Source organism: Glycine max, chromosome 12, assembly GCF_000004515.6.
Source record: "Glycine max cultivar Williams 82 chromosome 12, Glycine_max_v4.0, whole genome shotgun sequence".
Taxonomy (NCBI): domain Eukaryota; kingdom Viridiplantae; phylum Streptophyta; class Magnoliopsida; order Fabales; family Fabaceae; genus Glycine; species Glycine max.
This window is the reverse complement of record NC_038248.2, coordinates 34318361-34341930: the sequence shown is the minus strand read 5'-3', so window position 1 is coordinate 34341930 and position 23570 is coordinate 34318361. Positions and strand designations below refer to the sequence as shown.

General features: G+C 34.0%; 3 protein-coding genes across 3 annotated transcripts; all 3 read left to right on the top strand.

The window, feature by feature from the left end:
• Positions 1 to 995: 995 nt before the first annotated feature.
• Positions 996 to 1757, top strand: LOC100817341 (uncharacterized). The gene has a single exon (XM_003540127.5). The coding sequence runs from the start codon at positions 1090 to 1092 to the stop codon at positions 1537 to 1539; it is 450 nt and encodes a 149-aa protein (XP_003540175.1). The 5' UTR covers positions 996 to 1089; the 3' UTR covers positions 1540 to 1757.
• Positions 1758 to 3552: 1795 nt separating this feature from the next.
• Positions 3553 to 4576, top strand: LOC121173128 (probable transcription factor At5g61620). The gene is made up of 2 exons (XM_041007173.1): positions 3553 to 4016; positions 4104 to 4576. Exons 1-2 carry the CDS (start codon positions 3733 to 3735, stop codon positions 4441 to 4443), a joined length of 624 nt encoding a protein of 207 aa, XP_040863107.1. The 5' UTR covers positions 3553 to 3732; the 3' UTR covers positions 4444 to 4576.
• A 7421-nt stretch (positions 4577 to 11997) lies between these two features.
• LOC100816794 (vacuolar fusion protein MON1 homolog) lies at positions 11998 to 17000 on the top strand. Its single transcript, XM_003540126.4, has 14 exons — positions 11998 to 12566; positions 13506 to 13585; positions 13695 to 13766; positions 13902 to 13941; positions 14020 to 14121; positions 14314 to 14435; positions 14661 to 14793; positions 14866 to 14957; positions 15212 to 15293; positions 15381 to 15445; positions 15627 to 15914; positions 15991 to 16082; positions 16436 to 16500; positions 16834 to 17000. The coding sequence occupies exons 1-14, from the start codon at positions 12150 to 12152 to the stop codon at positions 16927 to 16929; spliced, it is 1746 nt and encodes a 581-aa protein (XP_003540174.2). The 5' UTR covers positions 11998 to 12149; the 3' UTR covers positions 16930 to 17000.
• Positions 17001 to 23570: the final 6570 nt, after the last annotated feature.

Genomic DNA, 23570 nt, shown 5'->3' with positions numbered 1-23570 from the left:
TGCATAATTAAATTTCTCAATTTTTTTCTTTTTTGCTTGTTTTTGAAGAGGTTCCTTTATCCATCTCTAAACAAATAAATTGAAATTTAATCTCTATAATTTAATCAAATTTTACATAATAGATAACACCTAATAACATGTTTTTTTTTGAAGGAGCATAGTAACGTGTAGTATTGAAAGGTTGGATATATCTTTAGTTCATTTTTCATTAAATAAAATTTTAATTGAGTACTCCTATATGATTTCATTCAGATCACCATCTAAACGGAATAGAATTTTATAGTGAATTCAATATATTTGTGCGCAAATGTGACCTTTTTTATGGTTGTTCTTTGTGTATTATATATAAATAAAAGATGGCGTTAGAACATTGAAATGATGATAGAAAATGAAACGACGAAACAGAAAACATAGGGCTCCATTAATCAAATTAGAAAATGAAAAGTATATTTTCGAAGTTTGAAACGATAAAGCATGGTGCGTGATTATGGCGTGTCGGATTTGAGAGGACAATTGATATCCAGTTAGTACTCAGCTGGCAATACAAAACGACTGTGCACTGGATCCAATCCAAGCCATTGCCATCTCATGGCGGGACCCCTCTATCCTCTTTTCTCTTTTATCTACAATTATCCATTGTATGAAAAAAAAAATTAAATAAAAATATATAAGAGAAAAAAATAATACATTTAAAAATTATGAAAGCAACAAATGATTTTTTTAAAAAAAATCTTATAATTAAAAATAAAAAAACAATGTATTTCGTCACTATCTTCAATAATCAATGTAAAACTAAAACTTCTAACATATTTCTCTTTTATCTAAGATTATCCATTATATGAAACTTTCAATGCATCCAACCACAAAGGTGGTTTTATCCGACACAGGGTACATTCGTAATTTATGCCACCCCCTCCAATCCATTGTGTCTTATCCAAAATGCTTACGCAAGCAACCAGACAAAAACCAACCATTAACCTTTATAAAAGCACAGTCACAGCAACCCAAAACACAGTACTATAGTAGAAAACTTCAGCAATTGAACGTTCAAACTCCACAACTAACAAAGATATCGAAAGTGCGATTCGCATGACCAACATTCGAAGAGCAACCTATCGCTTTCTCCCTGCCATGGACACAGATTCTTTCTCCGATTCCAACTTCGAATTCCAGGAATCCGATCTCTACAACTCCGCTCGCGCTAACTCTCCCGAATTTCGCAAATCCGTACGCGCCTCCAGATTTCACAACTACTCTTCCTCCGGCGGCCGCGTCGGTACTCCGGTGTCGCTTCCGGTGAACGTGCCGGACTGGTCGAAGATTCTCGGCGACGAGTTCGGACGGAACCAGAGGAGGAACTACGACGAAGCGCAGAGCGATGAGGAAGATGGAGATGGGAGAGTGCCTCCGCACGAGTTTCTGGCGAAGACGGGAATCGCTTCGTTCTCGGTGCACGAAGGAGTTGGAAGGACTCTCAAAGGACGCGATCTCAGTAGGGTTCGAAACGCGATTTGGGCTAAAACAGGATTCCAGGACTAGACCCTTACCATAGGATCATAACATGAGTTAATTACCGTACTAATTTACTACTGTATTACGAATTGAAACGAGTTTTGTTGAGAGGTCATTTTTAGATTTTTCATTTTACCACGGAGTTTTATTTTTTGTTTCTTCGATCAGCATCTATGTGTATCAGATCGGAATTTGAGATTTTAATTTGTATCGAGAGGTTTTTATTTATTTATTTTTATTTAAAATATTGATATTGTTGTTGTTTAGTATTACAGTATTATTATCTTTCAGTCTTCGCTTTATTTTGTTAGCTTTCGGATTGGACCGATTATTATGCGGTGATGAAAATCGAAATGGTGAATTGGCTGTGCTATTGTGGAAGTAGGCATAGTAGTAGGTGTTCGATGCAAAGCAGCGGTTTGTGGATGACAATAGGTGGCAAATTGACCTAGGGGATTAGTTTTACAAACTAATTTCCCATACGGGTCTTTTTTCAAATAATTTACGGAGGGAGTTTCTTTTTAAACTTAACTTGTTCGGCTGGCGATATATGTCTTGGATTGACACGTGGTAGCTTATGCTAGTTTCGCCAAAGCTGTTGGCAAAATAATTGTCATTAGATTTTGCCCCTTTGACTGGCGATACAGCAACAGGCAGGTCATGTTGCCAAAATGTTGGCGAAATACGGGCTACATCCAACGTGGAGCATATTTCGCCAGTGGTACTGACGAAACATGTGAAGTAGGCGTTTTGCTATTGGCGCTGGCGAGATAAAGGGTGACGTGGCACACATGCAGGGGTCGCAGGCACCAGAACGTAGCAGGGTAGCAGGCAAGCTTTTCAGAAGGGTATCACCATTAGGAGTGGCGAAATAAGCTTCATGATTATGGTTTCCCTTGTATAAAACACTCTTGAACGAATGAATGAACACATTCATCTTCTGGTGTTGTTGTTACGCTTGTGGTGATGGCAAAAAGCTTGTGCTGTGTGGTAGCTTCAGTTGTGGTGTTCTCGAGTCCATATTTGGTTGTCTCAATCTTGGTAACTTAGTTAATATTTTTTGTGTTCTATTTATTCTGTTGTTGATAATTAAATTATTTGTTTTAGGTATTATAAAGTTTGTATGCTATATTTGTTTTAGGTATTAATATTATTTGTTTTAGGTATTCTAAGTTTGTATGCTATTATTTGTGTTACATATATATGGTACCTTAGTTTGTATGTTAATATTATTTGTTTTAGGTATTCTAAGTTATCATTCAAACATATGGTACATTAGTTTGTATTAATTTTGTATATATATTGTTTAAATTTTTCTTTGCATATTAATTTATGTTATTCAAATATATATTGTGTTATTTATTTAAATTTGTCTTTGCATGTATTTTAATTTATTTTATTTTATTTAATTTTTTTATTTGAATAATATATTATGTTATTCAAATATATATATTCTGTTATTTATTTAAATTTGTCTTTGCATGTATTTTAAATTATTTGTAGAATATATTTAAATTTTATTATTTGTATAATATATTTTGTTATTTAAATATATATATTCTGTTATTTATTTAAATTTGTGTTTGCATGTATTTTAAATTATTTGTAGAATATATTTAAATTTTGTTATTTGTATAATATATTTTATTATTCAAATATATAAATTCAAATATATATATTTTGTTATTTATTTAAAGTTGTGTTTGTATGTATTTTAATATATTTGTAGAATATATTTAAATTTTGTTATTTGTATAATATATTTTGTTATTCAAATATATATATATATATATATATATATATATATATATATATATATATATATATATATTATGTTATTTGTATAGTATATTCTTTGTATATTAATTTTTGTTACATATTGTGTTACATAATTTATTTTGTATATATATTTAATTAAGTTTTTATAAATGTACTTAATTTTTTTTATATTATGTACAAATAATGTATAAATTTTCTTGTCAACTTATTGTATTATATTTTATTTTACAGTATCAATAACATCTTCCTCATCATGTTCATCAAATATAAAAATTAAGTCTGGTCCAATTGATGATAACGTTTTATGATGGCTTCGATGAGCCACTGTATTTGAAGTACCCCGCGCTGTAAGATCTAGAGTGGGAAGGCACCCTCATTTGCCTTCCTCCCGATTTATCGTCTCTGTCAAATAACTTCGTCCCTAAGGTTCTTCCACTATCGATGTCTCCCCCATCGGAGACCATCGCCACTCGGGTTCCTCCTATGTTGTCGCCGGTGGAGGATGCCACCTACGTTCAACCCAACCTCCAAGATCAATTGTTAGCGTTACAGAACATCAATAGCGGGAACAACACTTATGATCACCCGCAGACACAGTTTGTTAATAGCGCAACGAACCAGGTTGCTCCCATGTGGCCAGGCTCCCAAATCAATCACTCGCTGTCACGGAAGGGCAGTTCTTCGAAGTCCAATGAGTGCAGGAGATGGAGTGAAGAAGAACACAGGTACTGTCTGTGTCTCTTAAAAGTATTTTGTTTCTTGAATATTTCACTTTTCTCAAATATTTATACCGATTTGTTTTCTTATGACAGGTTGTTTCTGCATGAGCTTCAGAAATATGGAAAGGGAGATTGGATAAACATTTCAAGAATCATCAAAACAAGAAACCCAACTCAAGTTGCTAGTCATGCCCAAAAGTATTTCCTTCGTCAGGCCTCAAGTAATAAAGGCAAAAGAAGAAGCATTCATGACATGGTCCTACCAGATGGTCCTGTCCCTCACCGCATTTACCAACAGAATGGAGTTTCTTTTCCAAATCTTGATGGCCCTATCACTCACCACATTGATCATCAGAATGAGGTTCCTTTTCAAAATCTTACAATGCAGGAGTTATATGAAATCCATTTGGCAGTCCCTCACTACATTAATTAGCAAAATTGGGTTCTTAGACCAATGCGATAAATATATCAAAAGTACCGCAAGAGATCACATTGATGATTGTTCATTGACAACGTTGGAAGCCCGTCTTTTTGTGTTTGAAGGTTGTATAGCATGCTTAGCTTACTCTAGGAAATTGACAAGTTGTTAAACAGATTATGTATGAACTTTTGTTTTCTATTTGGATAGATACAAGAATATTGTTATTATCTTATAATTCATGGAATTTCATATCCCCTTTTGGTTAAGAAATAATTAAGACTTTCGTTTTAATTGCTCGTGTGTGCTTGAAATACGATGTGTCTAGTGAAAATTGTTATATTTGATAGATGTGATCAATAATGTATGATTAACAATATATATATATATATATATATATATAAAAGAGAAAGTGTTAAAAAAATCATAATCCTATAGATAATGATGACAACTAAGTGACTGAGGGATAACTAAATTGGTTGAATGAGATAATTATATCGTTTAAGTTTCATTCTAAACATGTGTTTGGAAGATGCTCACAATTACAAACAAAAAAAATTGCCTCTACTTTTCATACTTTGAAAGTACTACATATTAACCACCCATCATTATGATTTCCTCTTTGTATTATTTCAATTGAATGTCCTTTTCAAATACTTTAATTTTGGGAACTTGGCAAGTGTTGGAGAGTGGAGACAGTTAAATTAACTAAACATGGGAAACTAAATAAATTCTATAGTACTCAGTCCACAGAACCGTTGACCATTTCTTACAATCAAAAGTGAATCTTTTATCTAATCCTAACCAAATATGTTGATTGTAAATTGGATATAGACTCGATTTGCACGGGTGAAGTTACATATTTTTAGTCCACCTATACAACACAATACTGAAAGATCAAAGTTCAAGGGAAAATCAATTAGTCTGAATATGAAAATCAAAGACAAGGAAGTGTATGCAGCAGAAATCTCTACTGCTTTCAACCTTGATGATTTTCCTTGATCCTGATGAAAATGAAGGATTAATGATCTTCACAAAACTATTAAAAGGAAAAGTTGTAGGGCTTGGAATTTACAGGCCGTGAAAATATGGTTTAGTTCTATAATGCTTTTGAGGATGATTTGTATTTGTACATGGTTATGGAGTTACTTTTGTTTGTTTTTTTTTTTTTACATTGTTTTGTTGTAATCATGATTTTGAGCATCACATGCCTGCAATATACTCTAGCTAGAGATATATCTTTTGGGAGATACTTCATCAATTCATCTGTGTTGTGTTTTTGCTATTATTCCTTTTTTTTTATAAATATGTTATTATAATATTATCATACTGAACTACATTACAGTTTAACTTATTAGGTTATGCAAGGGTAGATAACTACTAGATCCGATATTGGACAAGTTCCAATTGATATTGAATGTGAGAACTGCAAATACTGAAACAGGTCAGCTGGCTTGCTTATGTTAGACTAATATACTGAAACCAATTCAGTGGTTCTCTGAACCCATGGCATTTCCTTAGGTGAGATTCTGCTGGTGTAAATATTTTGTATTTGATTTCTTTTAGTACTCTACCTTTGTCCAACGCTTTTGATTTCTGATCACGGTGTGTTGATAAATTGGTTGCTTTCTATTTTAACATGATTATGGAAGAGGCTCCAAATTTACCTGCATCTATCAATATTGCTCGTCATATTGTAGTGTTCCAATCTGTTTCAAGTAATATAACGATGCATATGATTCTTTCTGGCAATTGCTAAGGATGGCAATGGAAACACGAAGCCATCAATTATATCAACAGATATTCTTTTTTTAAACATGAATGATATTATATTAAATATTTTGGCACACGGTATCTTTACGACTTGAAACATAAATAACATGTAAATCTATCTTGCTTTGTTTTGAAATTTGTTTCTTTCTTAATTAAAACAATAAAGACAAGAATTTAATGGATGCAAGAACATATTTGAAATGGGAAAAAAGATAGAAAATTACACATTAGACGAGTTGTCCCCACGTATCAAAGAAGAAATATCAGAGGAAATCATTCCTCTACTTCGGCAATCTGGTTTTTACTGGATTATGAAGAAGAGATATTTAAAAATAAATGCGTCATTAATTAATGCCTTGATAGAAAGATGGAGGCCGGAAACATATATTTTTCACATGAGATGCGAACAATACACTATTACTCTTAAGATGTTTCTATTTTATTAGGTCTTCGTGTGGATGGGTCACCATTAATTGGTCCAACAAACCTTAATTAGGTTGATTTATGTGAAGAATTGTTAGGAGTCAGACCACAAGAAGGTGAGCTTCAAGGTAATATGATTAAATTAAGTTGGTTGGCTCACCATTTTTCACGATTAAATAACCATGACGGTAACCTAAAACAAGTAGAAAGGTTTACCCTTGCATGGATCCTAAGATTCATTGGAGGTGTCTTATTTGTTGACAAAGGCAGTAACAAAGTTTCCATAAGGTACCTATAATTTTTACGTGACTTTAAAGAGAGCAGCAAGTATGCATGGGGACCTGCCGTACTTGCTTATTTATATAGAGATGTGCAGTGTCACTGATTATAAAATTAAATCAATCGGAGGTATGTGTATCTTAATACAAACGTGGGCATGGAAACAATGTACAAGTTTGGCTCCAAAGAGGACTCCTCCCCTAATAGAAAATAAACCACTCGGGCACAGGTTAGTCGTTTAAAAATTAGATTTTATTTCAAAATAATTAATAATGTAACATATATTAATTTATAATTTTTTTTAGGTGGCTGCGACGTGGAAATCAACATATCGACAATGATGATTTGATAGTTTTTCGTCGCAAATTAGATATTATGAAACAACATGAGGTAAGAACATGTTAATATATTGGTTAAATAATAAATAATATGTCATATTTTACTGAAAATAAACAACTATGTTGTTATATGCAGTTTCTGTAGGAGCCTTACACAACAAATGTTATGTCAGTGTTGCATCCAATTTGTTTAGTTGGAAGTGTAGCGTGGTGCGCAGTGGTGCCACTAATTTGTTTCCAAGTTATTGAGTGGCACCAACCCGATAGAGTATTGAGACAATTTGGAATGCAACAACCAATTTCAGATTGTCTTTCGCAACCTTTGAATATTCATGGCATAACACTAAAAGACAAACATGATGAAAATTGGGGGGCAACTGTTCGGCTCAATGATCAATCAATGGAACAATCGAGTTGATTTTAGGGTCGATGGTTATCCTCGACAAGAGGGCCTACTGAGCTTTAACTCCGACTATATGGTCTGGTATAGGTAAAAAACGAAGATATTTGTTGACCCTAAAAATGCAAACACAGCTACATCGTTATTTTTTTTTTGTTTTTTGAATATTTAACTTCAAATTATTTTTGAAATCATCGCCATTAATTTGCTGATCCTAATAATTGCAGGCTAAAGTTGCAGAGACATTACAGTACATGGTGTCTCCACAAAGGAGGAATACATGGACAGTTGTTGATCTCGTGCCGTATGTGGAGAAAATAAGCATTTTATCCAAAGAGCAAGAGAGAATCACGGAGCTTGTGTCACATGGTCAAGCAACAGAGCATCCACAAGAGTTTCATATTCTCCCGTCAAGTGTTGAAACTCAAGGCATAGGCAAACGAAGGGAAGCTGTTGAAGCGGAACCATATTTCTACCCACAGATGGAAGAGCGTGGCCATGGAATGTATTACACACCACCAACATTTTCTCAGTATCCGACACAGATGTATCAATATCCTTTCGAAGGTCATCAAAGTGATACTTCTGCAAGCGAACATTCATTGGGTGGTGTTGCAGAAACACATCCTAATTTTTCATGGCCTACTATGACCCCTTCACAGCAACATGATGCCCCAATTCCAACACTTAATGCCCCATTCGGTACTCAATGGAATGTACCCGGAACAATACCTAATATGGATGACTTATTAGGTGTTGATTTACGTCATAAATTTTCTATTGAGGCTGACCAAGTTGAAGCGGGGAGACATCGAGGCAAAAAACGATATATTTGTGCGATTTGGTGTCAACAACATTAAAACTTTGATTCACCTTCACAACATATTGTTTCAGTGCATTTTTTACCGCATCTTTACTATCAAAATCCATGCCAACATATAATTCTTGCCCAACATTAAAACTCGATGGCATCTCCAAACCTCAAATGTCCTCCTCATCAGGATGACTCCAATTGATATTGTTATAATGCAAAGCATCATTTCAAAATGGATTTTGAATTCCTTCTATACCAAATAGTTAAAAAAAAATTCAGGTCAATATCACAATCGTATTTATTTACCATTAAATACAATTGTCCTAAAATGATAAATGTATTCGCCTATTTTTTTATTTAATAAAATATACCTTCTGTTGGGTGAACAATTGTAACTGGTTGAACCATGTCGATGACTTCATCGTCTGTATCAGATATATCATCAACACTATCATTTTCATCTAAAGACTCTTCAACGTATGAGTTAGGCACAAGTTAATCATCATCATCTTCATCATCATGTAAATTACTTACATTTCTTGGCGGTTCCGACTCATTATTAGATAAATTATTTCCACATGATGTAACAAAATTTGCAGAATGAAACATAGAACCACCAGCAACATCCTTTTCTATGTACAATTCTAGAACTGACATTTGTTCTTGTTGTTGAAAACTTTCGATCATAGTTTCAACATTTTCGTCATCACAAATTTGCAACGCAACATATTTTCCTGAAACTAAAAATCTACAACTTATAGCAGAAATAATTTAATTATTTTCTATTTTTACCTTATCTCCAATTTTTTTTCAAAGCATTGAAACTAATTCCATGTTTAATCTGAATCACTTTTTTACTGCCTTCAAATATTACACCATCATTCTCTTCATATATCCTTCCATTGAAATACAAGACTGTCATAACTGAATTCATCATATACCTACAAAAACAATATTATAAATAATTAATCATAACAAGAATAAATTCAAAATAAAAAAATCTAATTACAAAAAATACTACACTTAAACTTCATATTAAAACTTATTCTAAAAAAATTATTACTTCAAATAAATAATTTGTGAATGATCTCAGAAGAATTATTGAGAAACTTGAAAAACTTGAACGCTTTCAACGCACAAAAAGTTCAAAGTAGAAATTTTATGCCAGAACAAAACATCAAAATAACCGAATTCATCATAGACCTACAAAAACAATATTATAAATAATTAATGATAACAACAATAACTTCAAAATAAAAAAATCTATTTACAAAAAATACTACACTTAAACTTCAAATTAAAACTTTATTCTAAAAAAAATTATTACTTTAAATAAATAATTTGTGAATTATCTCAGAAGAATTATTGAGAAACTTGAAAAACTTGAACGCTTTCAACGTACAAAAACTTCAAAGTAGAAATTTTAAGGCAGAACAAAGCATTAAGGGGCTTCCTATTTAAAGGGGTAACCTGTTTCACCACTCAAATAAATAACTTGTGAGAGATATCTCAGAAGACAAACTTTAAAAACTTGAAGGCTTTTCAACGTAAAAAAAAAATTGAAAGTAGAAATTTGAAGGAAGAACAAAGAAAGCATAAGGGGCTTGCATTTAAAGGGTTTGGATGCACCTATTTCGCCACTCAAAATGGCGAAAACTGCACCTGTCTCGCCCATGGTAATGGCGAAATGTGCATGCAACACTGTGCCCTCCCTGCTACACCTGCTGCACCTAGGAGCCTACCTGTACTACTTGAGGTGTTTCACCAATGCCAATGGTGAAACCCTCTCCACGTCACTGCCTGTGTCGCCAGTTTGACTGGCGAAATACTCATGCCATTTCGCAAGTGGCAATGGCGAAACCGTCGCTACGTGTCGCATCCCTTGCATGTTTCGCTAGCATGCATGACGAGTTAGGTTTAAAAAGAGACCCCATTTGTAAATTGTTTGGAAAGAGACCCAGATGGGGAATTAGTTTGTAAAACTAACCCCCTGGGGTCAATTTGCCGACAATAGGTAGGATTTTATATTACTTATTTTAATATTTGCGTGTTATAAAATGTGTATCCGATTTCATTCTTTCCCATGAAACAACTTTAATTTACTTGTTGGATATATATATATCCCATCTGTGACCCAACTTTATTTATGTATTAAGTTAATAAATTGATAAAATATATATTAATTAAAAATTTATTATAAATAAATTGAAAATTTATTCTTAAATAATCTAAGCACCCATAAAATAATATTAAAAATAGACAAACATAACATCGTAAAAATTTAAATCATAGTTAAACATTATAAAAATAATCATCTAATATAATAATTTTTAAAGTTAATATTCTAATTGTTTAACAAAATTTCTCATTAAACTTAGATATATGATGATATACATGAATGTATTATTCATGAAACAAATATAATGTAATGGTATGTTAAATCTAATACCGTCCTCCTACATATACAAAACAATATTTAATTTTTATAAGTCAATCCAAAATTAAAATGTTATTTGTGAACATATGGATAACTAACTAACCTCAACATAAAAGGACTAATTATGTCACCAATACCTGAATTGAAAAATATAAATATGTGACTTTAAAATAAAAATTGAATTAAAAAAACATAAGTATATTCTTACAAATAAATATATGTATAATATAAATTATTTACTTAAATAACACATTTCAATTATTATATATATCACATGTGTAGAACCATATGAGCCACCCATTCATTCCTACAAAATTTTATGAATAAATATTCATCTCCATCTTCAATCTCAATAAATAAATAATTATCTTTCTCACCTTTAAATATCCATCAGATTTGAATCTATTTTTTCATCTCAACTGAGATATAGATTTGGGGTAATTGATGACTGGGTGGGTTTAGTTTTGCGACTAAAACCTAGGCCTATGACCCCATCTATCCACGACAATTGCCAGAGACTTCTTACTCATCAAAACAACATTTTCGGCTCAAATTTACCAATTTTAATTTTGTGGTGGAGGCAAAAAATTGTATGACTTAATTTAAGTCCCATTTTTTTTAATCAGACACATTTAAAGTTTCTTATCTACCGTTAACTAATCTTTTTTCATTAGATCAGTCCATTTTATACTGAAAAAATACTTTTGAATTCAGAAGCAAATCTTATAATTTGAGACTGTTATTTTTCCTTGCACCCAATTTGTGATGAATGTGGGAAGTGGGAACCAATGGGTCCGTTGCTCGTTCGCCTTTTCTCATTGGTTGCTTCCTCATTTAATCATTAAAAAATTTGTAACATTAAAGTAGACAATTTCTGTCCAAAAAAAAATATACACAATTTTACTAGCAGAGATTGACTTTAGTTAAAAGAGTAGTTTCTTATGCATATAATTATAATGTGTCTTTTTTTATTTGTAACAATTTAAATATTTGAATATAGGTATATAAATTTTTTATATCGATTATATATAATCCATATAAAAAACATTATATTTACATCCAATTATATACATAAATAATGTAAGAAAGCCAATATTGTAGATTTGGATGCAACCGAATCTTAATCCTTTAGACCTTTACTAACAAAGTCAATGATATGTGCAGGAAGCAATTGAAGGTGCAGAAAGCAACTGCCTAAAAGTAGGAGTGGCTAATTGCAGGCTTGGGCCCCTGGAAACGTGCTAGGCCGGCCCACAGATGGCATTGCGTAGCGGGATGCACACTGGAGGCAAAGCACCAGCAACTCTCTCTCTCTCTCTCTCTCTCTCTCTCTCTCTCTCTCGTTTTCACAATTGGAGAATTGCAGTGAGTGAGATGAGTTCAGCGGATCATGACTCCGACCCTCCCATCCGACTCCACTTGCCTCCTCTCTCACCGAGCCTCTTCGATTCCGAACCACCGGAGCTCTCTCACGGATCCTCCGCCCGACCCTCCTCCGACCCCTCCAGTCCCACCAGCAGCGGTTACGCCGCTGAAAGGGGCGGCAGCAGCACCGCCACAAGCGTCTCCCAGGTCGATGACGTCCTCCACCACGAAATTCAAGAGATCACCATCCACGATTCCCAACCTTCCTCTCACTCCTCCTGGCTTCCCGGAAAACGACACGGCGATGAGGTATAAATACACGCTTCTCGCAAAATTCCTTGCTAGTTCGTGTTAGTTCCGTTCACTCACTCACTCACTGTTATGAACGAACGACTGATTATTGATCTAGTGATTTGATTACAGTTTCATGTAGAATTGTGTGACCGTTGTAATTGTTCTCGTCATAATGCAAATACGGCTTGTCTAATGATTGATTAGGAAACCTACATTTGGATATTTTTTCGGGCTATCATCGACTATGATGAAGTAGTGTTTGATGAATGGTTTTAAAATTCTACACGCACACTTAGAACAAAACGAGTGATAAATTTGAAACTTATTTCTTTGCGTTTTCAGTTGCTCCTTAGATTTCATCGACGAAGATTAAATGCTGCAGTATAGGGTTTATTCCAAGACAGTTCCGTTATTAACTTTGCATTCATTCAACTTTTTGTGCCAAGTCTATGATGATCAAGATTTTGAGTTTATTACATAAGTAGAACCTGTGCTGAGATAAGCAGTTGTGTAGAATCATAAATGCGCCGTTGTGGCCCTCGGGAGGGGGGCTAGCATCTGAGGATTTTCTCTCTTACTTAGGATTCTGGTTGCAAGTGACAATTAAAATGCTTTGGTAGAAATGAAAATGATACGATTTTCTCTTATACTTAGAATTCTGGTTGCTATAGTCACAAAGTAAATGCTTGAGTAGATATGAAATGATAAGAAATTGCATGGGAAAATGGGAAACAAAATTGAATAAATATTGTTTTGGTTTCAATCATTAACTTTTGAATTCCAACAAACTGTTGTTGTGGATATTATGAGATATTTGGAAATTCCAGTGAAGTACTTTATATTTTCTGATACAGACGTTTATTTTTTAAATTCAAGCAATATGAGGGCATTACACTGAAGATATCTGTAAAGGCTGTAATATCATATTCTGTTTGATTAATGAATAAAGTGCAGGATGATGCTTCCATTTCATGGAGGAAAAGGAAGAAGCATTTTTTTGTTCTGAGTCATTCTGGCAAACCAATATATTCTAGGTTAGTGTTTATCAACTCCTCACACAAACTCGTCTTGATTGCTGTTCATATCTCTTTCTGGGATTGCTACCTCAAGCAACATGACTCGTACCTCTATTTCTTGTTTCAGGTATGGAGACGAACACAAGCTTGCTGGTTTTTCAGCAACTTTGCAAGCAATCATTTCCTTTGTGGAGAATGGGTATTGTAGCTGTCTTTGTTCTGGTTAATTATAGCCTGATTGTTTCTAATTACAGCCATATTCCTAATTACATTTGGGTCTTTATCTGACTATAATTTGAGTAAATTTTATAATGGCTATCTTTTATGTTTTCAGGGGTGACCATGTCAAATTGGTGAGGGCTGGAAAGCATCAGGTCTGATCGCACACTTTTCTCCTGTAAAAGGTTTTTTTTTTTTCATGAATGCATTGTTTCATTAAAGTTGTGCTACAGGTGGTTTTTCTTGTAAAAGGACCAATTTACTTGGTCTGCATCAGCTGCACAGAAGAGCCTTATGAGTCACTAAGGGGGCAGTTGGAGCTTATTCATGGTCAGGTATAACTGAGTTGGACTTGAGTTGGATGCTTGTATGTCCCAAGAAAAATGATTTGCTGTTTGCTTGCTTGCTATTCCTGTTTCTTCAGCTTTTGTTTCTCAACTTGCTATTGTGTCTTTTTTTGTCATTCAGATGAACTAGTTATGTTGCAGCAGTTGTATGATATATCCCTGTTGTTGATATGTGTGCAGATGATTGTTATACTAACAAAGTCAGTAAACAGATGTTTTGAGAAGAATCCGAAGTTTGATATGACACCCTTGCTTGGTGGAACAGACATTGTCTTCTCTTCACTAATCCACTCTTTTAGTTGGTTTGTTTCTCTGCTCTGTGCACAGTTTGTCTTTTAGTTTCAAAATAGAAATACTAAAACATTTTCTGTAAGATAAAGGGTGCTTTTTTCTGTAATCTTCTATGCATTTCCTTGGTAGGACAGAGTTGGGGACTGACGGTTGTTTGTATGTTTAATGCCCCTTATTTCCCAATTTCTTATGTTATATTTGGGTGATAAATATTGTTATTTTTCTGATCGTATCAGGAATCCAGCTACATTTCTTCATGCCTACACTTGTCTACCTCTTGCATATGCAACCAGGCAAGCTGCTGGTGCTATCTTGCAAGACGTTGCTGATTCTGGTGTTCTGTTTGCTATTCTGATGTGCAGACACAAGGTTTAACACTGAATTTGTCTAGTTGCATGCTAATATAAAATGATAAAATAATTCATTAAAGATTGAAAGCAGGTAATCAGTCTAGTTGGTGCTCAGAAAGCCTCTCTTCATCCAGATGATATGCTGCTGTTGGCCAACTTTGTTATGTCATCAGAATCCTTTAGGTAAGTAGAACTGACACTATTTTATCTTTTAGATAGCATCTCAGAGATGGTTTGATAGTATAGCTTACTTTTCATTCAGTCTAGACTTCTAGTTGATGTTTGATGGTATAGTTTTCTATCTATTCAGTCTGCTTGACACAAACAATAAAACTTCTTAAATACAGTGCATTAGCAAATCATTTGGACTTTGGATTTGTTTACTTTAGGGTGCCTTTTTGCATTTTCTTACTCCTTCTTGGGATTTGACTATGCAGGACTTCAGAAGCATTTTCTCCTGTTTGCTTGCCGAGATACAATGCTTTGGCATTTTTGTATGCTTATATCCACTTTTTTGATGTGAGTCAGATTTGATTGCACTGAAATTTGCTATATGATTTACATCTTATAAATGACAGAGGTCACAGAGCTTTACATGTGTGGCAGGATGACACATACTTGATGTTGCTGACCACAAGTTCTGATGCATTTTATCATCTTAAGGATTGCAGGTAAATGATGGTTTAATAATCTGACTGCTGTTATTATTGGGTTCATGATGTTTTATTTGGGAGAAAAGAAGAAAATTAAAGAGGAAAGAACATAATGATTCATAGCAAAGAGATCCTCAGTCTCTATGTAGCAATATCTTTCTTGGCTGCATGGTTCAGAATCTTGTTTGCCAATTCACAGGATTCGTATTGAAATGGTCCTTTTGAAGTCAAATGTCCTTAATGAAGTTCAGAGATCCTTGCTAGATGGTGGCATGCATGTTGAGGATCTACCACCCTTACCTCGTTCTGGATCATCTCCTCATTTGAGTCAGCATAGGCTTCCATCAGATTCTCCTGAAAGGGAACCTACTTGTCGCATTGGTGGTGTTGCTGGGTTGTGGCATTTCATATATCGCAGCATTTATCTGGATCAATATATATCTTCAGAGTTCTCATCACCAATTAACACTCCTAAGCAGCAGAAAAGGTAGCGATGTTGCTGTAGCTTTTTTTTAATGCATTTTTGTTATTGTCAGCAATATAACCTGCCTCCGTTGTTGCAGACTATATAGAGCTTACCAGAAACTTTTTGCATCCATGCATGATAAAGGAATTGGGCCACACAAAACTCAGTTTAGAAGGGATGAAAACTACGGTAACAAATATTGTAATTCTTGCTTTGTAGTATACATCCAAGTGATGGATTTGTGATATTTTAAGTCTAGTTATGACCTGATGCATTTATTTATGTTGAATTCTATGAATTGCGGTTTTCTTCTTATGGGGAAGAAGGGGAGGTGGTAATAGTCCTTTTTTGCAGTTTTAGTCCCGGATGTTTCAGAAAGAGTGATTCTATCAATAAGCAAACCCCTTATTTTCTGTGAGATGCATTTAGAGATTCATACCAATAATAGACAAGCCAATCTATACATGTGGGATATAATTGCTCTATTACATTTGGATGCTTCGATGAACACTAATCAGACTTGTAATAATTTTATTTGGCAGTTCTGCTCTGTTGGGTAACACCGGATTTTGAGCTTTATGCTGCATTTGATCCCCTTGCAGACAAGGTATTGTTTTTGCTTGCCTTCATCATTTCTCAAATCTTAATTATTTTATCTTGTAAAAAAACGTGAACTTATAGGCTTTAACTACTATATTTTCTATCACTAGCCAACTGTATATTCATAATTAACATTCAATGAAAATCTGAATAAAATTTCTTAAGTTTGAAACCTAGCACTGTGTATCTTGTTATTAGCCTTTCTTCATTAAGAGTACTGCAGTTGGTAAAAAAAATCTTCTTTAGTCCATTTGTTTGGGGAATGATAGTAAAAGAGTTGCATTTTTGTGCTACTCTGGCTGGATAACTTCTGACTATTTTTGTACACTGAGGTATGCAGGCCTTGGCAATAAAGACGTGCAATCGGGTGTGTCAGTGGGTAAAAGATGTGGAAAATGAAATATTTTTGCTAGGAGCTAGCCCCTTTTCATGGTGATTTTCTATCAAATACTGTAAACATGTACGAGAATGTTTATTTAATAAAATTTCTGTAGAATTTATTCTTTCCTTTTTCCCTCCCTTATGTTCTATTAAGAAAGTATCTGATGGAAAATCTTTATATTAGTGTTTACAGCAGAACTGCAGTTTGGTTCAAATACCATTAGTCCTGTAGTTTATAGGTCATGTTTGGATAAATTTCTCCATAAGTACTTATAGGAGAAGAAAATAAGAAGGTAAAATAAATTCTTGAATAAGTTAAAATAAACTTAATACACTTAGTTGATAATTTCTCCATAAGTTTTTTTCATTTAACTTCTACAAAAGTTAGAGTGCATTAGTTGATAATTTCAATATATTTTACTTTCTTATTTTTTTCTCTTATAAATATTTATTTCTCTTATAAATATTTATGGAGTTTATCCAAACAAGGCCTTGGTTGGTGTGGTGGCTCCAGTGGGCTATTTTTGAGGGATGATGTTTCATCTAAAGCTCATTGTAATAAAAATCTGATTCCATTGATAGATGAGAGCTTGGCGGGACGATTGCGGACTCATCTTTGCTTCATTTTTTGTGTCTAAATATCGATTGAAGATTTGAGCAAGGTGGGTTTGTCCTGTGTGCTTTGAATATGATGTGAATATGTGAGTGTAATGTGGTTGAGGCCCCATGCTTAGCTACTTATTCACAGAGGTGTGGGCGTTAGGTTTGGTTCTACTTCTGGTTTGGGCTGAATTTGAGCTGCTATCAAGGAAGTGGGGATGGAATCTGCCTTTGGTTTGGTGAATTTGAAGAAAGTGACAAGTCTAACGTAACATTACTCTCCATGAAATAATATCTTTACTCAATTCATGGAGGCAAGGAAATTGGGAATGGATAAGCCATTCACAGTCTGCGGGTAGATACTTCTTTGAGATGGAGAAACACAAAAGTAAAGGATGTCTTTTTTTAACTTTTTTCTGTTATTTTATGGCATGTGGGCTTGGTTCTTTGAGAGGACCCTTCCAAGGAAAGGAAAACCAAACACTACCAATACTGCTAGGTCATATCACATTCACATGATAGAAAAATAAAGGCTGAAGTTTCCTTCAATCAATATAGTATTTTAATTTTTCCATTCTTTTTTTCTTCCAAGGAAATGCATTTAATATCGTCAGTACTTTATTATTTAACTTGCCGAAAACTACGAGGGTGTTTACACAAAAAAAAAAAATGTTATTTTGAGCCTTGAGTTGGAACCGAGATGCAGCTTAATAATATTTTGTACCTGGTATTTTTGAAAAGTATTTGAAAGACTTTCATAAAGTGAATTTGTATGTAAATGTAAGTAAAGATGTATTTAATTTTAAATGTTAATGAGTTAAGGTTGATATATTTAAACACATAATTTATATTCAAAATATTTTTAACTTCCTAAAATATATTTCTCTATGAAGAGTGTGTACAATATTTAAGAATTAGTTAAAGATAAAAATATATTTGAGAAGATAGTATTTAATATTATCTTCAACTTTTTTAAATGGGCAAATAAATAGGAACAATATTTTTATATGAAATTGGGGAGATAAAAAAAAACAGGCTGTATACTATCTTATATGGATACTTCTTCAGTTTTTCTATTTCCTTTTAACCCGTCTCAGATATTTTTTTTTATCTGTTCATTAGTTTTTTTTTTAAAAAAAGCTATTTTTTAATTACACTCTTATCTTTATCTAATTCTTAAATACTTTAAAGATTTTTCATAAATGAGAAAGAAATAAGATTTTCTAGGAAAATAAAAACACTTTTAATATAGATAAATAGAGATATTTGTTTTAGCTACGTTAATAAGAGATATTCAATATTATTTCTCGTTTATGTCGCATTAGTGCATTACAAACTTGGATTGAAGTCCATTCGACCAAGGTGAAAAATAAAACAACTGAACACATGGTCCATGTAATTAAATATGCATTTCTTAGCTGTGCTTCACCGACTTTTTATGCTTTGCTTACCCGTTTTAAATATCGACACAAAATAGCCATTGTAGCACATGAACATGCCATTAGGCATAGACTGATAGAGTTTGGGTTATTAATTAGTGCAGACAAAATTAGAAAAGTGTATGTGTAAGAATAATATTATTTCTATTTCCTATTTACAATTTTTTAAATTTTCTCTGTAGTCTATTACTCTATCATTTTTTTTCTCTTCTCCTTTTATTTCTCTTTTTGTTATAAAAAAATGCTGTAAAAGAATGAGAATAACATTTCTCTTCTTCTAATGCTGCTACTAGCCTACTATATTACATTTTTTTAAAAATTATTTTTCAAATTGACACATTTCAGCACTTTAAGAAAAAGATTTCAAAATAAAAATATTTAACACATGATAAGTCAACACTTGTCTATGATAAGTCAACACTTGTCCATATATATCCTTAATCCTACAAAAATGATAGGAAACTCATGTGTTTGTTCATTCCATTAATCATATGTTTGCCATGGCTCTGTTAGGCAACACCTACTGTGAACTCTAAGAATGATAAATAGCAAGGGAAAAACATAAATGTAAGGAAGATAAAATTAACTATTTCATTTCATACCCTAGTTTGCTCTTCAAAAGAGAATAAAATACTAGGTTCCAACAAAGTCAAAAGGCCAATAAAGATAAACAAGGTTCCAACACAAAAATAATAAGAGCAACTTCGGCCCAAAAACACTAAGGCCTAGTCTGAACAAAGTCTTTCAACCAGACTGATTTTAGAGTCCTCCTTTTTGGTCTATCTAGACCCTTATCCACGAATTCAACATTTGGGCCAACAATAATACTTCCCGCTCCATAATTCACTTTGTCCTCAAAGTAAGTTGTTGTGGGTATTAGTGAATGAGAGAGAGGGGTAGGGATTGATGAGTTGGCATGGGGTAATGGATGATGGATTGGGTGGAGATGAGGATTGGATGGGTTATGTTTTCTCTTGTCTTTTCATGAGGGAGGCATTGGGAGTAGGTGAGGGTGTAGGGAAGCATGCAGGTTGGGATGGGAGGAGAGCTGATAGTTAGGGATTGAATAATGGAGATGGAGAGATGGGTGAGTGTGTGCTAGTTGGATTGCACTTCGGGGAATTAAGTGAGGAGAGATGGTGGGCATGTAGGGAAGGATTTGAGGTGGTGCAATTTGAGTAGGTTAAGTTAGCATAGACTTTTGTACTTAGGGCAATGTAAATAAACTTAATAGATGGGTATGGAAATCTAGGGGCAAATTGTGTTTCAGATGAGGGAGAGGGTTTGAGAAAATGAGAAAAACAGGTAAAGTGTGTGAAAGAGGGGAATCTTCAAGAGGAGTTGTAAGTTGGCCCCCAAAAGTTGCACAGAGAGATTGGAAAAGGAGACAGAGGCTCTTTAGGGGGAGGACCACAATAACCATGAAGGATACAACTCCTTGAAATTTCCTTCTTTATTTACTCTACATTATGCAAATTTACATTGTGATAGGCTAGGTAGTGAAAATTTATACTAAGTAAATGATTTCATGCTTATGTGATTTAATTTATTCTCTGTATAATCTTAAGTATATATTTGTGTTATATATATATATATATATATATATATAATTTGTTTAGCTTAACTGGAAGAGATATGGAAACTGCCTGAACAAAAATTCTATTTGTGACAAGAGTATACTGTACATTGAGTGATAGTGTAATTTAGCTCTATGTGACAATGATCTCTGTGTGAGGTTTGCTCTGATTATGCGTAATCCTTAGAAGATTAGCACAATAATCAAGGCATTTAGGATAGATTTTACTAGTTTTGATATAAAGCAAGAATACTCATTTATGGCAAAACACTACTTTAATCTTTTTGAGTAAAATTTTTAAAAGTGAAGCACACCACATTTGGTATTGGATGGCTCAGGTGCACATAGTTGATCATGGTCATTTAATGCATCAAATTTGGTCATTAACTAAATCCTACACAAGATTCCAATGGACCATGCTCTAAGCTTCTTCAACAAGTTTCATTTAAACTCCAAAAGCTCAAAAAACTTGGTCATTCTTCCTCTCTTTCACGAGCTAGTCACAAGGGAAGGAGACACCATTTCCGTTCTTCTTCCAAGCTTTTCCAAGTGTTCTTGAACCTTTCTTCCATCAAGCTTAGGTAAATGACCTCATTTTCAATTCTAAGCTTGATTTTCACTTCATTTTCTTGGTCTATTCTCACTTATAGTTTCAAAATCTTATCTTTGAACTCTTAAAGGTTGGAAACTTGAATCTAAACTCCTTCATTCTTCTTTCTAAATTTCGTGGAGTATCATTAAGGTAGATCGGGTCTCTCCAACTCTTGAACCCTATTGTTGTTGTTAGACTTCCTTAAATATGTTGTCTTAAAAATTTCGTACTGCTACCCTGTTCTAGATTTTTGTGCTAAGCTTTTTTTTTTTCTTGAGATTTTGATGCCAAAAATGAGTTCTTTGGTTATTAAAACCTAGGGTTATACTTAAGGTGTGTCTTAACCGGATTTTTCTAGAGAAAGTTATGAGCAAAACAAGTTAATGAGATTTTAGGAAGCCATAATTTTAGCATGAAATTGAACTGGTTAGTGTTGATGTATAGGCTGTTTTAATTGAATTTCAAAAATGAGTTTGTTAGGTATGAAAAGGTAGGATAACACATAACCTTTAGGAAAAATCGATTTTCAGAGCACCTAGAAAATCCAAATAATGTTTAGGAACAACATTTGGTGAACCTGGACAGTAGGGGAATTTTGAGTATTAGATGATTTAATTCAGTAATTTTAAGCTCACAAATGAATTTAGAACATGGAAAAACCATCGGATAGTAAGGAGTGAAAAAATTGAGTTCTGGCAAAATTACAAGACAATAGATTTAGATAGATAAAATCGCTAGAATTGAGCACTTTGTGTTTTGCATTTCCGAATGACATGAATCAACATGTTGGACCTTTTATTCTGAATTTTTGTTGTTATGAATATGAATAAAACTGTGAGAGTGTGAACTCTAACACTATTTATCTATGGTGTGTGAATTTTATTCTGGTTTGGAACCCTAGGATAGTCACTGAATATGAGTAAAACCGTGAGAGTGTGAACTCCAACAAATTCTATCTATGATGTGTGAAATTTATATTTTGATATATGTCGATTATCATTTTTTGTACATGCTCTGGGTTGGGTCTGAGGGTTTCTGATCTTCATCAAATTTTTTGTTATAGATTCTGGTTGGTTGTATTTTTAGCCGTTACATTATCCATGAATCGACGTGTTTCGTGTTCTTTTTATTACTTGAGAGATTGAGATTGGTTTCCTGAGAATAGTAAGTATGCTTGATTCTCGCCTCTATTTCTTGTTGTGTGAATGTTTGAATATGTTTGTCATATGTGGCACGAGGGCTACATACATGACATGACAACAAAAGCGAGAGGACCAAAGGAAGAGTAAGGAACCGAAGGTTCTATGCCATCGGTGAATGGCGAGGTTGCATTCACAAAGTGAATGATGGATAGAGATACATTGGGGTGTAGTGGGTAGAGAGGTTCACGAGACGTATGGGAATTAGTGAGTGATGACTACCTGACATTATATGCACTCATTTGGCATGAGGAGCTCACATGCCTCACTTTTCTATTCCTGACTGGCTCTGAGACTATGCTTTTTAGGTTGGGAGTTGGGGGTCGATGTACATTGTATTTGTATGTGGCAATCACTCTCGACTGCCATCCATATAAAAATGTATGACCATGATGACCTGGGAGACTTGGTTGCAGTGGTTAGGCCCTATTGTGAAACAAGTGTAATAGTTATGCACTTAGGATGTGAGAGTGTTGTTTGCATAGACAACCACACACAGTGGTTCCATAGATTATATATTATTGTTTTGTTTGTTGTTTATGGCGTTTAAGGAGCAGAGGACTCACCCCTACAACCAATAACTTTTAGGTCTAGGAGATGTTGAAGGAGTCGTGCCCTCTGAGGGCTTGGCATAGTAGGCAGACAAAAAAAGTATGGTCGTGTCGGGGTACACGCACATCACTTTACAAGTGTCACACTCCGGTGCACATGGTGCTGCTAGATAGACTAGATGCCACACCTATCACCATTGATCACTTTTGGTACTGCTACATTCCTTGGGGATTTACATCTCGCTGACAACTGAAGTGGTTTGAAGACATCAATTTTTATTTAGGCATGGAAGTGTCTCACGATGCTCAAGAATTCATAGTGACCCCAATGAGGTTTGATGCGAGAGGTAATGTCCTAAGTTGGAGATTTGAGCTAGTACATCTTGTGCAGGTCACTAAGGACTAGGGAGATCACACCTATGTGACTCTTGAGGAGGAGGAAGAGTATCGCAAGCTTCTACGAGAGTTAAAGCCTTCATCTAAGGAGGGGGTTGATTACCTTCCCGTGTCTATACTTTAGGTGTAGTTCAATACTTTTAGTCGAGTAGTGATTTTCTCTGATCCTAGATCCTTTTGATTTTTTGATGCATTTTGAGGGGTAGGATCTTCACTGTAAATGTTTTTTTTATGTAGCAGATGTATATCGATTGTTTTACTACTTTTACACTTTGGTTGTATCCAAATTTCTTCTACCGTGATACTATTTATTTTCTTTATTTATGTACAAAGGCTTCGTATT